At 37.1% G+C, this 18,718-nt stretch overlaps 1 protein-coding gene across 1 annotated transcript in view; it reads right to left on the bottom strand.

The window, feature by feature from the left end:
• Positions 1-518: 518 nt before the first annotated feature.
• Positions 519-18,718, bottom strand: part of LOC121867231 (formin-2-like) — a gene marked incomplete at both ends in the record, with an annotated part of 28,790 nt that continues 10,590 nt past the window's right edge. The window contains 3 exon segments of the mRNA XM_042367081.1: positions 519-600; positions 13,814-13,902; positions 14,380-14,499. Coding sequence (XP_042223015.1) covers positions 519-600; positions 13,814-13,902; positions 14,380-14,499 — 291 coding nt within the window.

The raw sequence follows: 18,718 nt of genomic DNA, 5'->3' as shown, positions 1-18,718 counted from the left end.
TTGAAAACCTTTGATCTAGATGTATGATAGTTATTTTGTGGGTCCCTTATTTTTGACCTGACCTGATTAGTCACGTCACCCCCCTTCTCTTAAGCTCCTCTACATGTGTGTTGGTGTGGGGATTAGTGGATGACATCATTATGACCTGACCTCATGACCTCATGTTTTTAAGGTCACCCTGTATATTTAAGCCTCTCTCTGTCCATGTAGTCCAGTTGCCTCTGAAGATGTCTTGAATAAAGACGAAAGCTAAGGTGCTCCGTTGTTTCCATTTTCCCGTGTGATTTTATCAAGATTTATCTTATCCACGTTTTCATTGTGGATTTACATAATATATATATATATATATATATATATATATATATATATATATATATATATATATATATATATATATATATATATATATATATATATATATATATATATATATATATAAAAGAGTGTAACTGTAACCCCTATATACTGTACTATGGTGTACGTATATCCCCCTTTGGTAATATTCTATTGTCACTTACTTGTGGAATGGGTTGATGAGATGCAAGAGGAACAACATAGAAGTCTTTTACTGATTTCTCACAGTTTCCAATAACTGCATACCTGTAAGAAAATAAAAAAATGAGAATACTTTCAAGCGACTGGTCTTGAAACCCCATTTTACAGCAAATAAGAAACAGGATATGAACATAAAATGTCATCAAGCATGTGTTGACCCCTAGGGTGCCTGTGAACCCTCCACATATGTGACTAAGTTACACTCAACAATTATCAAAAAACAAGAATATCAGAGATCAGATGCAACACAACTGAAGTCCTTATTAATAACGTTAGCAAGGAAGACCCACTGCCAAAGCTGCTGGGAATCGAAGTTGCTGCACCATTGTGCATGCATATTGTGACCTAATGCATTCTATTAAACAGGCTTTAGGGTACGTCTACATGAAGCATGTTACTAGGCACCAGCGCCTACAAAATAACAACTAGCGCCTTACATGTCAATAGCTCCACTCGCAGCAAGTAACTAGCTCCTACCACTAGCAAACTACACCTGTACCAGATCGACACGATCAACTTACTAAAATACTAGATCTTTGTATTACTTCTAACCCTTCACACTATTCATAATCAATTTCTGCCCCCCTTAGGGTCTTCTGGTCACAATTCTATTTCTATTAAATCAAATTGGGCACGACCACCACCCCATCCCACTCTAAATGCCAACTATGGTACTATTGGAAACTAAACTGGCAATCCTTGCGAGAATTCTTCTCTGACTTTCCCTGGGTTGAATGTTGCTTTTCCACTCGGGACGCCTCGGTATGTGCTGACAGCATTTATCCCATCTTATACCAAAACTTTCACTTTACAATTATGGTTTGATCGCTCCTGTTCTCTTGCATGTAGGGAGAGAGATAGGGCATATAAGTTATGAAACTATCTCCATCTCCTGTTACCCACTCCTCTTTCATTACTTCTAGGAATCGTTGTAAGGTTATTTCTTCGTAGGGCCAAGCGGAATTTTATAAAAAGAAAGACCACAGATATGACTAACACTTCTTCTTGTAAATCCTTCTGGTCCTTAACCTAAAACATCTGTAATAACTTCTGCACTCCCTCTTTTCCGACCTGATAACTTTATAGCCAACTTTCCTACTGATAAAGCCAAGCTCTTTGGCACCTTATTCTCCTTTAACTCTACTCCTTCTACTGAACCTATGCACTTTCCTATAATCTCCACTCGTAGGGTTGCTGGTGCGTTATCCAGGTTGGATGTGAGCAAGGTGTATGGACCGGATGGAATACACCCTCGTGTTCTGAAACTCTAGCACCCGTGCTTGCTTGTCTCTTTTACCTTTGCCTCAAAACCCAAACTTTTCCTTCTTCTTGGAAGCATGCCTCAGTTCAGCCCATCCCAAAGAAGGGTGCCCATTCTAAGCCTTCTATCAACCCATTGCCCTAACTTCATCCCTCTCTAAGATTTTCGAAAATATTTTAAACTCTCATTTTCTCCGTCACCTTGAACGCCTTTCTCTTTTATCGTATCACCAGCATGGCTTTCACCAGGAGAGATCTACTGGTGATCTGCTCTCCTACTGCAGCCATCTTTGGTCATCCTCTCTTAGGGATTATGGGGAAACTTTTGTTGTGGCCCTTGACATCTCCAAAACATTTAACAGGGTATGGCACATGTCTTTGCTTTCTAAATTTCCCTCTTATGGTTTCTCTCCCCCACTTTGTTCTCTAATTTCTAGCTTCCTTGAAAACTGATCCATGGCAGTTGTTGTCGAGGGATTGATCTCTCGCTCTTTCTCTACAAATAGTGGTGTTCCACAGGGTTCTGTTCTTTCACCTACTCTCTTCCTTCTTTTTTATCAATGATTTACTGAACACTACAACTAATTCTTTCCATTCTTACGCTGATGATTCGACTCTTCACTCTTCTTCACATTTTTCCCTTCCCCCTAATTCTCAAAATAGATCTGTTTCTAGAGCTGATATTATTTCATCTATCAATGTGGATCTATGCAGCATCTCTGAATGAGGAGGTAGAAACTTGGTTAAATTCAAGAGGAATAAAACACAGTATTTACCAATTATACTTACCAAATTAGATGATCTCCCACCAATCACATTTCAGGATACAATCATTCCGCCAAATTGTAAAATAGATATGCTAGGCCTCGCCATTTCCTCTAAAATGTCATGAAAGCCACACATCCATAACATTGCTAAATCTGCCTCCCGAAAGCTGGGAATGCTGTACAGATGCCGTAGCTACTTCACTTCTGAGCAGTTGCTTCAAGTTTAAAAGGGATTCATTCGTCCTAACTTGGAGTACTGCTTTCATATCTTGGGGTGGCTTTTCTTCTGTCCAACCGTTAGATAGGGTGGAATTAAAGGCATTTGATCTTATTAACTCTCCTCCTTTAGTTAATATGCTCTCTTCCCTTTCTCTTCGCCACAAAGTTGCTTCACTCTCTCTCTTTTACAAGTACTTTAACGGGCAATGTTCGGTGGATTTGGCATCCTGTGTACCGCCGGCAAGGCCGTGGGCTTTTAACAATCATGTGGATGTCGGTCACACTAGAATAACCTGTTACAGTACATACTTCTTTCCTCACACAGGCAAACTGTGGAATGCTCTACCTTCTTTTGTGTTTCCATACTCTTACAATCTGTCTCATTTTAAAAAGCTGGTTTTCCGTCTTCTTTGTGGTGTTGATTAATGTACAGCTACTCCTCGACTTACGACATACTCGACCTACAACCACCCGCACGTACAACCGCCTCAGTTGGTATTACTACCCGCACATACGACCGCGTCAGTCGGTATGACCACCCGCGCATACGACCGCGTCCGTCGGTATGACCACCCGCGCATACGACCGCTGCAGTCGGTACCAAAATTTTTTCGAATGATGCGCATATTTTCTAGCGAAACGTTTCCGTCCCGTATGAGAGCGTTGTGTGGGCTGGGTCTCCTTGTGGCTACAGCACCCATTCCATAGAGCACTTAGTTGGTGTTTGGCTGCCATTGTTGTCGATAGTGATCGCGCTGTGTACTGACAATATTTTCGTTTCTAATTCACTTTAGAATGACTGGCAAGCGTAGAAGTGAGAGTGCTGGTGGTGCTCATAAGAAAAGGAGACAGTCAATTACTTTTGAGATGAAAATGAAGATAACAATGCAATATGAAAATGGAAAAACGGTAGCAACCATTTCAGGCGACCTAGGCTTCTCGCACTCAACCATATCGACAATTTTGAAGGACAAGGAGCATATTCGTGAGGTAGTGAAAGGATCAGCACCTATAACGGGAACAATAATAAAGAAGAAAAGACAAGGTCCTATTCACGAGATGGAAAAATTACTTGTGATATGGATGGAAGATCAGATACAAAAGCGTGTACCCTTAAGCCTTCTAACCCTACAGGCTAAGGCAAGAAGCCTTTTCGAAAGCCTGAAGGAGTAGGCAGGAGATGAGTGCGACCAAAACTTCACAGCAAATCATGGGTGGTTCCAAAGGTTTAAGAACCGTTACAGTTTGCACAGTGTAAAGGTGAGTGGAGAGGCAGCAAGTGCTGATGTGGGTGCTGCCGAAGTTTTTAAGGAGGAGCTAGATCGTGTCATCGTGGAGGGAAATTATTTGCCTGAGCAAATATTTAATGTGGATGAAACTGGCTTATTATGGAAACGCATACCAGAACATACATACATCCACAAAGAGGCGAAAACAATGCTGGGATTCAAGGCATTCAAGGACCAAATCACACTTCTGTTGGGGGGGAATGTAGCTGGTTTCAAGATAAAGCCCTTCATGACATATCTTTCAGAGAACCCCAGGGCTTTTAAACATATCAGAAAGCACACACTGCCAGTGTTTTATCGCAGTAATAAGAAAGCATGGATGATCCTAGTACTGTTTGAGGATTGGTTCCTGACTTGTTTCATTCCACGAGCCAAGGAGTATTGTCTGCAACAAGGGATTGCATTCAAGATTTTGTTAATTTTGGATAATGCTCCAGGACACCCACCACACCTGGACGACCTGCACTCTGATGCTAATGTAGTTTACATTCCACCTAACACTACCTCTATCATCCAACCCATGGATCAAGGTGGGAAATTATTTACGTACAACCTGCGCTCAGGCCGTTGCTGCTACTGAAGGTGAGAAAATGCTCAGAGAGTTTTGGAAGGACTACAACGTTTTGAAATGTATAAAGAACATAGCTTTTTTTTTTACGGGAATTAGCCCGCTCGGGCACAGGTCAAACGACCCACAACGTGGCCTGGGGGACGGAAAAAAAAAAAGAACAGAAAGAAATTGAAAATAGAGAAAAAAAAAGGTTATAATGTGTTAATCTACACCATGAAGATGCCAGAAAACCAGCTTTTCAAAGTAAGACAGATTGTATAAGTATGGAAACACAGAAGAAGGCAGAGCATTCCACAGTTTGGCTGTGTGAGGAAAGAAGGAGGTACTATATATATGGGTTATTCTCGTGTGACTGACATCTACAGAGAAACGGTGGGCACCGCGGGCAAGATGTGTGTTACGAGCCTCACGGACTTGCCGGCGGTACACAGGATGCCAAATCCACCTAACATTGCCCGTAAAAGTACCTGTAAAAGAGAGAGGGTGAAGCAACATTGCGGTGAAGAGAAAGGGAAGAGAGATTGTCGACTAAAGGAAGAGAGTTAATAAGACGAAATGCCTTTGATTCCACCCTATCTAATAGTTGGACAGAAGAAGAGCCACCCCAGATATGAGAGCAGTACTCCAAGTTAGGACGAATGAATCCCTTATATACTTGGAGCAACTGCTCAGGAGTGAAGTAGCTACGGCTTCTGTACAGCATTCCCAACTTTCGGGAGGCAGCTTTAGCTATATTAAGGATGCGTGATTTCCAGGACATATTGGAGGAAATGGTGAGGCTTAACATATTTATTTCAGAATTTGGCTGGATGATAGCATCCTGAAATGTAATTGGTAGGAGACTGTCTAATTTACAAAGTGTAATTGGTAAATATTGAGCTGCAGCATGGGATGAGGTTACAGGTCAGTGCATGAATGGAATATGGAAGAAAGTCCTGAAAAGATATGTGAACAGTTTCAGAGGATTTAATGAAGATGAAGTAATTTCTGAGATTAGTAACAAGATAGTGGAGTTGGATAAACAGCTGGATTTAGAAATTGATAATGAAGATGTTGAGCAGTTGGTTGAAAGTGTAAGTAGCGAGGATCTTATTGAACTGGATGCCCAGAAAATTGCAGAGGAAGAAGAGAGTAAAAATGTAGAAGAAGAACCTGCACCCCCCAAAAATTTTTCAGGGAAACAAATAGCAGAGGCATTTGCTACAATTAATAAGGGGATGCAAATATTTGACGGAATGGATAAAAATTTTGAGTGTTTTGCAAAAGTTGACAGAATGATCCAAGATGCACTTGCTTGCTACAGGGAGATTTACAATGAAAAGAAAAGGCAAACTGTGCAGTCTAAATTGGACATATATTTTAAGAAGTCCCCCATTGCTGTCTCCTCACACCCCACCAGTGCTGCCTCTTCACTCCCTAAAGATGATTCAATACCTTCAACAACCAAGTTTCCCCTGTATGTTAACCTGTCTGAAGAAAGCGACATTGATAACCCACCCAACCCTGTCTTCTCCTCTGCTTCATCCAGTTAATGTAGTCTCCATGTATAATTAAAAAATTATGGGGGCGCCGTATGCATTCAGCTGACTGCATTAAAGGTAAGTGCACAGTAACACTGTATTCATTCTTCATTATTGGTTACTTTTACTGTACTGTATTTCATTTTAGATTTTCTATGTATTATTTTTTGCATTTTCGACTTACGACCTTGATTTGGGTCCCTAACCCAGTCGTAAGTCGGGGAGCAGCTGTAGTCCTTTTCTCTTTTATTTTTAATATCGTTTTACTCTTACACCCCCACCCCCATTTTGAGTCGATGACCTGTCCCTGGGTGGGCTATTCTCTGTAAAAAAAAAGGGGGAACTTGGTTGTCATTGGACGTTTCAGTCACTAATGTGCTAGTGGAACAAGCAGTTGCAAAGCAGAGCTGGATGTTTGACTCATAATAGTATACTTATTTTATATTTACAGGCTCAGATTAATGTTATTACAGTGATCCCTCGGTTAACGAATTACCTTCCATAAGAATCTTCAAATCGATTAACGAACAAAAATTCGGTTAACGAAATCCTTACGAAATCGTGTCAACAAGTTTTCGCCTGGTCACCAGCTGGACTATTAGTCCGCCAATACACTAATCAGTTTCAGGGCTTAAATTCGTTACCATTTGAGTAAATATCAAGAAGGTTGTACTATTCAATAATTTTCCAAATCTTATATTAAATTTTTTAGTCATTTTAACAATTATTTAACATAATTGAAGTACAGGGAACTAGTTTTTAGCACGCCAAACAGCCACTTGACTCACCCAGAATGGCGTCAGTTTGTGTCTCTGCTCAGTGGAGGTAGCATCTTGCTGGAGACTCTCTTGAACATAAACTATTTTTACATTTTTACAGGACAATTATTGGTCATTCTGAAATTTATTTTACATATTGACAATATATAATGCAGTGCAGTGTTGATTTAAATAAAATAATCTTGAATTATATCAAGTGAACTTAAAATTTCATGGGTGAAATGGTGGCATGAAGCATGGGGTGACTTCTCTTCCACCCCCAATGTCTTCTCTTCTCCCTTCTCCTCCACCCCCACTTCTAATTCCCATCATCATCAACCAGGAGCCTTCTACATGCACACCTCAAAGTAAGTGTACTTTACTGCATTTATTTTTAGCTTGCATGTAATTTTCGGTGAGCTGGAACCAATTACTCAAAATCCCATTGAAACAATAGTTTCGGTTAACGAAATTTTTGTTTAACGAACGACCTTCTGGAACGAATTGTGTTCATTAACCGAGGGACCACTGTAATCAGTATTTCAAGAAATTCACATATATGATAGGATTTTCAACCGATAGTTCATTTGGAAGAGTATTTGCCGCACCGAGTTCTTTCCTTTCAATCCACTACTATACCCACACACATTCCTTTTCTAAATCTGTTTTCTCTTCAAAATTTCAATAAAAACTCTGGTGGAAGGAGTTGCCATTCCTGCAGATTTATCTGCAAGTTTACTAATTTCTCAAGTTCATGATGTATTATCTGAATAGGGTTAAATATAATGGTTACTGTATAAGGTGCAAAACTTACTTGTGACTAAGATATTATTGGCAAGAACAGACCTGTAAAAATTTCAGATAAATTGAATGGCACCACCGTGGGTACGAGCAGATGCCACATGTCAACAGCCACTACTAGTATACAGTATTAGTGCAGGCATGGAAAAGCTCTTCTCGTTTCCCTCCTGAGCTAGCGTACTAGTACACCCTTGTGTAAATGTACCCAAGGTTCAGGTAACATTTAGTGTGGAATCACTAAGGAGGAAGGTGGAATCTGACTAGCTTCATCCAATCGCTATGAAATGAAATTTCAGGGTCGATCTCTCTTTTATAGCTAAAGAAGTGGATCAGGCAATTTGTGCTTCAAACAAACGATTAGAGTTTTGTAACACTGAGAGATTTAAACTAATAAATGTGGACTACCCCCTTCCAGATTCTTACCGGAAAAAAAGAATATGGGGGGGGCTCTCTTCTAGAGCTCAGTGAAAAAGCAGTCTTAATCTAATTTTCTGAAACCATTAAAGAGTCAGACCTCCTGTTCTTCACCAAAATTCCATGAGTAAACTCATTTCTTTAGAGCAGGGCTTCTCAGTTTTGGTCATTACCCCGAAACAGACATCAAAACAATATTCATCACCTCAAATACTTTGTTTACTGGTATGCTTGAAAATGTATTTTCCATAACCCTGAATGAAGCTCACTAGTCTTTGTATTTTTTATTAAATTCTATTTTAATATAATCATGTTGTCAATCGCTTTACCCCTGAAAAATATCAAAATACCCCTATGAGGATGAGTTACCCCTTATTGAAAACTCACACTTTAGAGGCAAACTAATTCAAGTTGCCATCACCTCTGTCCTTCCTACCTCAGATGGTTTTCCCTTTTCTTTGTTTCTCATTAAATGATTGATTAGCTAAGAACTGACTCTGGGATGAGGCCTCTCTTTAACTCTTGAAGACGGGATAGATGGTAAAGAAAGCATCTCCATCCCAAAAGAAGAACCAGACCAAAGATGCAGCTTCTTTGTTTTTCTTATCCACGTTTTTATTGTGGATCTACATGGGAAAAAAAAAATTATATATATATATATATATATATATATATATATATATATATATATATATATATATATATATATATATATATATATATATATATATATATATATATATATATATATATATACACACAGTAGTACCCCGATTTACGCGGTCAATTGAACCCACAGGGTACCGCGGAAAGTGAAAACCGCGTAAAGTGAACAACAGAACATATGGGATTAATTCCAATAGAGACTGGCCCGACCCCCAAACTCCACTTTTTCAGACACAATACCTATGTTGTAGTAAAATAACATCAAAATTTTATGATGGTATGCTCACACAATTAATATTTAAGAGAAATACAGTCGCCAGGTTAATGTCCATTCAAATAATGGACTCAAATCCCCCCCCCCACCCCCCCTCTTCCCAGCTCACTAGCTCCTACCTCTCTGATTAATGTTTGGGTGAAAACTCTAGATTTTAACGTTTAAAAATAAATAATACTGTACCTCAGACTAAAGTCAGGATAATATAATTGACATTTCTGGATTCCTTGCAGGTCAGGGTATATTTTGAATGTAAACTTCATATATTTTGCACAAAAGATAAGATATTTGCTTTGTGTAACCCAAATTATTACATTAGATCTAAAATTTGTATGTCTAATGCAAAATCCATGATGTTTATATTCAAAATGATCATCATATCGTAAGAATTCCAGCAATGTAAATTATATTCTGGCCGGGTAATTTGTATGAATTTTATGAGCTAAAATAAATATCTTCAGTAAATAAAAAAAAAATATTCGGCACCGACACTATCTGTCAATCAAAATACCCCACCTCCACCCTAGCTGGGTCGGTCCATCCCTCCCTCCCTACCCCCCACGTTCCCTCCCTACCAGAGAAATGCTTGGGAGAAAACAGTATACAGTCATGAGCCGGTTAACGTTCGACCGAACAACGTCCGATAGCATATACGTTATCTAGTGAATTTAGTCAATATTGTACAGTAACAATGGACCTAAGTGCAAACCTGTATTGTACCTGTACTAAATGATTACGGTACTAAAATTGTTATGTCTATTGCAATTATAGCTTGTTTATACAGGTATTCAAAAAAATTACTATCTTACAAGAATCCCTCCAATGTAAGTTATATTCACCCAGGTCGTTTGGGTGGCAAATTGTGAGGAGAGCTTAGTCACTCTTAAGTAATGATAAATAAACACGCAGGCCTTCAGCGCCAACTGTCAAATCTTATCTCAAATAAATAAACAAACAAACGCCAGACATTGTCACCTCACCTCCCACCCCCTCCCCTGCTCCCTCCCTCTTCCCACACGCTCCTGGCTACCTCCTTCCTTGTGTTCCCAGACAAAAGATTAGTGATTTCTTTATGTTATTTTATATAATATCTCAGACTAAAGTTAGGATAATATAATTTGCATTGCTGAAATCCTTGCAAGACAGAGATTAATTTAAATATAAGCGTCATATATTTTGCTCAAGATATAAACAATGTAGTACATTAGTGTACATTTATAATATAAATTTTTTCAACTGTATTTTTGGGTAGATTTACATAAATTTCTTCATTTATTTTTATTCATTTACATGCACACACCATACCAAAATAAACATAAAAGAAATAAATGACCTTAGTGCAAAGCTGGAATGCACATGTACTAAATTGATTATGGTACTAAAATTGTTATGTCTAGTGCGAATTACTGCATGTTTATATTCAAATAAATCAGTGTCTTACAAGAATCCCAGCAATGTTAATTATACTCTCCTAAGTCATTTCACTGGCATTTTAAAATGAGAGAAGCTTAGTAGGACTGTTAAATAAACACACAGAGACCTTCGGCTCAACTGTCAAACATATCACCTCAACCCCCCCACCCCACCCCTCGCTGGCTGGCTGTCCCTCCCAGCCAGGGTTTTAGGCTTACAATTTTTATCTTATATAATATCTCAGACTAAAGTTAGGAGAATATAATTTGCATTGCTGGAATTCTTGCAAGACAGCCAATAATTTGAATATAAACATATATTTTGCTCAAGAGATAAAAAATTTTGTACATTAGTGTACAGTACAGTACTGTAGTACATTTATAATATAAAAATTTTCAACTGTATTTTTCGGTAGATTTACATAAATTTCTTCATTTATTTTCATCCATTTACATGCACACACCATACTAACACAAATGTAAAAGAAATAAATGACCTTAGTGCAAAGCTGGAGTGCACATGTACTAATTTGATTACGGTACTAAAATTGTTATGTCTAGTGCAAATTATAGCTTGTTTATATTCAAATTAATCAGTACAGGTAGTTCTGCTATAACGCGATAATTGAGTTCTTGTAAAATATCGTGTTATAGAAAATCGCGTAATAGAAATAACAGGGCTTATGGAGAAAATAGGGTTAGGTGCAGATTACTCGAAATCGAAAAAATTTAGTAGTTAGCCTAACACAAAGGATAGCACAGTCTAAATAAATGTTACATTCATATCTAATAATGAAATCATACAGTAAATGTAACACTTTACTTGATGGGGGAGAAGGGTGATTTTGAGGTTGATAAAATCGAGCTTCTCTTCAAGTGTTATATCCTTTCTTTTACGATCATCACCGGGAATTCTATCACCAGAACGCTTCTTGTTGATATTCGTCTTTACTATATTCACAGTTAATACCACAAAATTGGAGAAATAGTAAGCAAAAATCGCGTTATAGCAAACAAGCGTTCGCGTTATACAAATATCGTTCCTAATTCATAAATCGCGTTTGAGCAAATTCGCGTTATCAAAACACGCGTTATAGCAGAACTCACTGTATCTTACAAGAATCCCAACAATGTTAATTATATTCACCCAGGTCATGTCACTGTTTTTTTATAAAAGAGAAGCTTAGTCACTTAAGAACTGATAAATATACAGGTACACATGTTAGACCTTGGGCCGGTGCCAACTGTCAAACGTACTACCTCCCCTTCCCCCAAGCCCACTCGCTCGCTCCCTCCCTCCCTCTCCCCCCAACTGCCCAGTGTTGCTGGAATCCTTGTAAGATAGTGAATAATTTTAATATAAACGTCATGTACAGTGACCCCTCGTTTAACGAACACCTCGGTTAACGTAATTTCGATTAACGAACTGCCTTCCATAAGGATCTTCAATTCAGTTAACGAAAAAAAATTCGGTTAACGAAGTTCTTACAAACCGACCTCAACATGTTTTCGCTTGCACTGACCGGGCAACCAGCTTTAGTATCAGTCCGCCAATACATTAATCAGTTCTAGGGCCTAAATTCCTTACTATTTTAGTAAATATCAAGAAGTTTATACTATTCAATAATTTTAAAAGTTTAATATTCAATTTTTTAGTCATTTTAACAATTATTGAACATAATTGAAGGTAAAGTGACTAGTTTAATGCGCGGCGTCCAGCCTCTTAACACAGCAAACAGGAGTTAGTCTCTCTCTGTTTTCACTGGAGGTAACATCTTGCTTGAGACTCTCTTCAACTAAACGCTTTTTTTCTGTGTTTCCAAGCAAATTATTGGTCATTTTGAAATATATTTTACATATTGACAATATATAATGCAGTGCAGTGTTGATTTAAAGAAAATAATCTTGAATTACACCAAGAGAGCTAAAATTTTATGGGTGAAATGGCGCCATGGGGTGACTTCTCTTCCACCCCAATGCCTTCTCTTCTTCCTTCTCCTCCACCCCATTCTAAATCCCATCATCATCATCATCATCATCCAGGAGCCTTCTACATACACACCTCAAAGTAAGTGAACTTTTCTACCATTTTTGTTGAATTTAGGAAATTTTCGGTGAGCTGGAACCAATTACCCAAAAACCCATTGAAACAATGGCTTCGGTTAACGAACTTTTCGGTTAACGAATGACCTTCTGGAACGGATTGAGTTCGTTAATGGTGGGGTCACTGTATTTTGCACAAGAGATAAAAATTAATCACCTGTATCACATAACAGTAGTGATTTAAGAGTAAAAGTGTATATGTACGTATATAGTATTCCACATACACTTAGGTATAAATAAAAAGTTTATGTGATGATTGGACAACGTCCATTTCGGTTAACGTCACGTTTCCAAGAACGTATCTAGGACGTTAACCGGCGCATGACTGTATAGCGAATTTAAGGTTGCAAATTCCTTAACCTTACTTTTTCGCACTGTTGTGGATCGATAACCTGTGCCTGGGTGGGCTATTTCCCGTAAAAACCCTGTATCATCGAATTCTCGTATAACGAAATCCCCCTGTATTCCCTTTATGTGTTTGCCCTAAAGACAATTATTTCTTTTACCAGTATTGTATATGTGTGTGTGTGTGTAGACACACACACACAATATACATATTAATAAATAATAATGGCAAAATCCTCTCGCAAATAACCAGAAACAAGACAACAAAATTTAGAAAAAACGTGAGTCTACCCTCAAGTCAACTCCATGGCTTATTATTAAAGTTAATAACAAAGCATGGAGTTGACTTGAGGGTAGACTCACACTTTTTTCTAAATTTTGTTGTCTTGTTTCTGATTATTTGTGAGAGGATTTTCCCACTATTATTTACTTGTATTTACTTGCTGGTTGTTGTTTCGAACAAATGTGCCTTCCTGCTGATATGGACATCCAAATAACAGATTCCATCTGATCAACAACATCGCTGTGACTTAATAAGACTTGATAGGGGGTTTCCAGAATTTGAAGTGCCAGGCCTAAAATGTACAAAATGTACAGTAATCCCTCTGTAACTGGCTGTGAAGACTCTGTATACCATAACATTAGTTCTCAAAACTGTAGGCATATAAATATTTAAAAAAAAAAAAAAAAACATAAAAAGGACAAAAAAAAATTTTATTGGGTGCTCTCTCTAACAACCCTACTGCTGGGAAGGGCTTAATTATTGCTAGCCATCAGTAGCAAGAGTTAACAAATTACAGACCAAGACCAAACTAAAAGAATTTTCTTGAAACATATCAAGTTCATCTCCAAAACTCACCTTTTCTTGGAGGACAAGTATGAGTACAATGCTATGTATGAAACTTTTTCTTCTTCATTTGCTGGTTGGAAACGAACCACAAGGATTTCCTGAAAACAGAAACAAAATGGAAATTAAGAGAATAATTTTCTTATTTTTTAAAAATTTCTTTTGTTAAATGAAGTTAAAACTTTAATACCTGTTTACTTGTTGACAAGTAGTACAGGGCTGTGAAATATGGTGTTGGTTGATCATTCTTAGGGAAATAATGATTCCCATACCTTTCACAAATTTGCCATTTAAAAATATGCCTTTCAAGAGTAGCTTTTATGTGACCATTTTTTAAACCATCACCTTGTACCTTTCACAGTCAATCCTGAGGACAAGTGATAAAAATTTGACAAATGGGTAAAATGTGAATGGAGATTTAATGTTTCCCGTCAATAAAAATATTAAAAATATAATTTGGACATTAATAAAGCATATCTGATATACAACATATCTGGAAACAGTGTAAACACACAAAACTTTAGTATGCCATGGTAAAATTTTTTGTGTGTATTTGTATGGGAAAATTTTGAACTTACTTTGGAACCACTTTTCTTCATTTGTGCAATGTAACCCCATACTGTCTCAGGAGCAATGCGGCCAACAACTTCAATTGAATTTGGAACATCGTCAGGGAGAAACTTAGCTTTTCCAGACACCTGAAAATATATACAGTACAGTTATAAGTTAATAAGGTATAAAATGTTTTTAACTGAAGGGTTACAGTAAAGTACCATTCTATCATGACTGAAGGGTTACAATACAGTATCTTATAATATTAGTGTTATAATTTACATTTACAATACAGTCGACCATCGTTAATTCGGACCCCTTTAATCCGGATTTCGGATAATTCGGACAAAATCTGAACAAACTTTTTTTTTTTTTTTTTTAGATTTGTAGGAATATTACCTACGCGGACCTTAAGCTAAAATGCTGGTCCACCCACTGCTGGGATAAAACACCAGCGTCTTTTTGGTTAAATGTAACATCACCACTAGTGTGGGGGTGGGGATGCAACTTTTAGCTTCAGACATGAAAAATATTTACCATTTACTGCCAGTAAACAATGGAAATGTAAAATATGTACCAATTAGTAAAGAAAAGTTGTGCAGTTCCTTCAGCAAATGAAGCTCACCAACTTACAAAAGGCTAAATTACCTTACAACGTGTTTTCAGTAGTCTATGTTGAAGTTCTTAGCACAGGCTAACTTATCATATCATATACGGTATAACAGTTCTCATTGATCTACAAAATATACCGGTAATAAAAACCTTTTTGATATTTCACACTTAATATAATACCCGGTAATCTACTTCAACCTCCTATTGTTTACAACGACGCATGATGCACCACCAGCTGTTGAGTATCAGCTAGACGGTACACGTGTTTTTCGAATCGTTTTCAGTTAAAAAACTGCTACATCACATGTATATTTTACCTTAACTGTGCCTGAATGAATATATTCTCAGAAATAAATAGTAGTTTTGCTGAAATGTGATGTATTTTAATGTAAAATAGGATAAAATACATGACGAAAACAAAAGATTTTACCTAACCTTCCGATGTTCAAGAGAAGTTACTCGTTTTTTTAATAATTTTTGGTTAAAATACTGTTATATTACAATGGTATTCTATTCATACTGTGCTTGATATAATGCATTCACGGAAATGTAATCTTTTTGCTGAAATGACGTACGTATTACAGTGGAAAGTGGGATAAAATCGTGACGAAAACGATGACTTTCGCTTTCTTTCGTTCAAAAGATGTTACCGTAATCGCTTTTCGATTGGTTTTCAGTTAAAAAACTGTTGTATTACAAAAATATTCTATCCTAATTGACTTGAATAAATACTACGATACCATATTTCTGAATATTTTAATTAAAATCCATCCAAATCATTTTCCTTGTCATCGTCTGCATCACCAAACAGCTTCTCCCAGTCCTATCCTTGAACAGGGCTAGAGGGTACGTGTTTTTTTAATCGTTTTCAGGTAAAAAACTGTTATATCACACGTATATTTTACCTAAACTGCGCCTGAATGAATATATTCTCGGAAATAAACAGTAGTTTTGCTGAAATGTGATGTATTTCAATGTAAAATAGGATAAAATACATGACGAAAACAAAAGACTTTACCTAAGCTTCCGATGTTCTTGAGATGTTATTCGTTTTTTTACTAGCTTTCGGTTAAAATACTGTTATATTACAATGATATTCTATTCATACTGTGCTTGATATAATACATTCACGGAAATTTAATATTTTTGCTGAAATGACGTACGTATTACAGTGGAAAGTGGGATAAAATCGTGATGAAAACAATGACTTTGAAATATAATGCAATATTAACCCCTAAATCGGTTAATTCGGACAATCGGCTAAAACGGACACCCTTCCCCCCCCTATTAGTCCGAATTAACGAGGGGCGACTGTATATTAATATTTATTGTTTTCATACCTGCACTTTATTTTATGTACTGTGTAGTATCTCTTATTCATTGAAATTGACTTCAAAATGTCAATATGTCAGCTTGGGTGGTGCTGAGGTAAGATTAGCAGCGTTAAAAAACATACATAAGGGGTAAATGGGTAAAACATTTTATTCACATTTTATGGGCACTGCTACAGTATGTCAGATGTCTTAACTGAGTACAGTATAATGAAGAAAAACCTAAATGCAGGTCAACCTAATTACAACTGATAACAGTCTCATAAATGTATATGGTGTCATATCTCAAACCTTGTTTATAACTTATTATGAGGATACTGTACCTCCCATTAACTTCTCATGACTAGATATTACTAATAACATGACTTTTTTCTGGATATATGGGAACATTTTCGCCATTGACTAGACGCAGCATGACGGCTGACAATGTTTACGGGACGATGCATCAAACCACAAATTGGCACACACTAAACGCATTAATATTTCCTCTAAGCACTATTAATATATTTTAGAAATTATTATTTTCAATATAAACCCTGTTCGTTCATCTTCGACATTACTGTACAAGTACTCCCCGACTTAAGAAGGGGTTAGGGACCGACATCCAGGTCGTAAGTCGAAATGGTCGTAAGTCGGAAATGCTTAAATAACACATAGAAAATCTAAAATGGGGGTCTCATTTTCTTCTCAGCACCATAAAGCTCTCACTTTTAAGCTTGCCAGCCATTTTAAAGCGAATTACAGATGTAAATTTTGTCTGTGTACTGACTTTGGGACACAAAAATACATAATTTGACCAAATTTTGGTACGACTGAGGCAGGTCGTAAGTGCGGGTAGACTTAAGTCGGGGAGTACCTGTACATACAGCCACACCTGCTTATGCCAGTTAAAGTACCCTAATATTTCCTGGAAGACCATTTTATCAAAGCAATAATAAAATAGTTAAAAATTACGACTGTACTGTATGTTAAATATAAACCAACCATAAACAGTATCAAGATACTGTAAAAAAATTCTATGTAGTACATATACTGTATGTACTATACAGTACAGTATTGGTAACGAGTGTTTATAGTGAATATATGTACTGCATTGAGCCTACATAAGTTAAAGACCATAAAAATTCCTCTAAATACATTTTATGAGAATACAGTACTATTAATACCTAAATACTGTACCTAAGACTATGTTAATCTACAGCACGAAGATGCTGGAAAACCGGCTTTTTGAAGTGAGACAGATTGTAAGAGGATGGAAACAGAGAAGGCAAAGTATTCCATATTTGGCTGTGTGAAGAAAGAAAGATGTACCATAACTGGTTATTCTAGTGTGACCAACAGGCAAGACGAGTGTTATGAGCCCACGGCCTTGCTGGCGGTACACAGGATGCCAAATCCACCGACCAATGCCAATTAAAGTACAGTGGGGTATGCTATAACGAACGGATCCTACTACGAATATTCCTATAACGAACGGTTTTACCTATAAAATTGAGAATGTTATAACGAACGAAACTCCTACAACGAACATTATTTAATTTTTTTTTTCTAATTTATTGTTTTTTTATTACAAATATTAATGATATTCTTTATTTCAGGGGTTTAGATGCATATTTATGCACTTTCTTACAATTTTTACAATTTTATATTATATTTTTCAGTGCTAAGTGGTTGTATTTGGGGGCCTGGAACGGATTAATCCTATAACGAACGAATGCTATAACGAACAAGGTTCTAGAACCAATTAGATTCGTTATAGCATACCCCACTGTACCTGTAAATGAGAGAGTGAAGCAACATTGCGGCAAAGAGAAAGGGAAGAGAGATTATTGACTAAAGGAGGAGATTCAATAAGATGAAATGCCTTTGATTCCACCCTATCTAACAGTTGGACAGAAGAAGGGCTACCCCAGATATGAGAGCAGTACTCCAAGTTAGGATGAATGAATCCCTTTTAAACTTGAAGCAACTGCTCAGTAGTGAAGTGGCTACGGCATCTGTACAGCATTCCCGGCTTTCGGGAGGCAGCTTTAGCAATGTTATGGATGTGTGGCTTCCTTGACATATTAGAGGAAATAGTGAGGCTTAGTACAGTAATACCCCGCTTTACGCGGTTCTCGTTTCCGCGTTTCTACATTTACACTTTACCCTGCCAGAACCGGAATTCCCACTTTACGCGGTGCATCTACTCATATACCCGGGTGAAGTATTATTTTTTTGTTTAGCTCATAAAATTTATACAAATTACCCGGCCAGAATATAATTTACATTGCTGGAATTCTTACAATATGACGATCATTTTGAATATAAACATCATGGATTTTGCATTAGACATACAAATTTTATATCTAATGTAAGAATTTGTTTACACGGAGCAAATATGTTATCTTTTGTGCAAAATATATGACGTGTATATTCATAA

Source organism: Homarus americanus, unplaced genomic scaffold (genome assembly GCF_018991925.1).
Source record: "Homarus americanus isolate GMGI-L3 unplaced genomic scaffold, GMGI_Hamer_2.0 scaffold6317, whole genome shotgun sequence".
Classification (NCBI taxonomy): domain Eukaryota; kingdom Metazoa; phylum Arthropoda; class Malacostraca; order Decapoda; family Nephropidae; genus Homarus; species Homarus americanus.
Note: the sequence above shows the minus strand (reverse complement) of the source record. Positions and strands in the feature narration are given on the sequence as shown.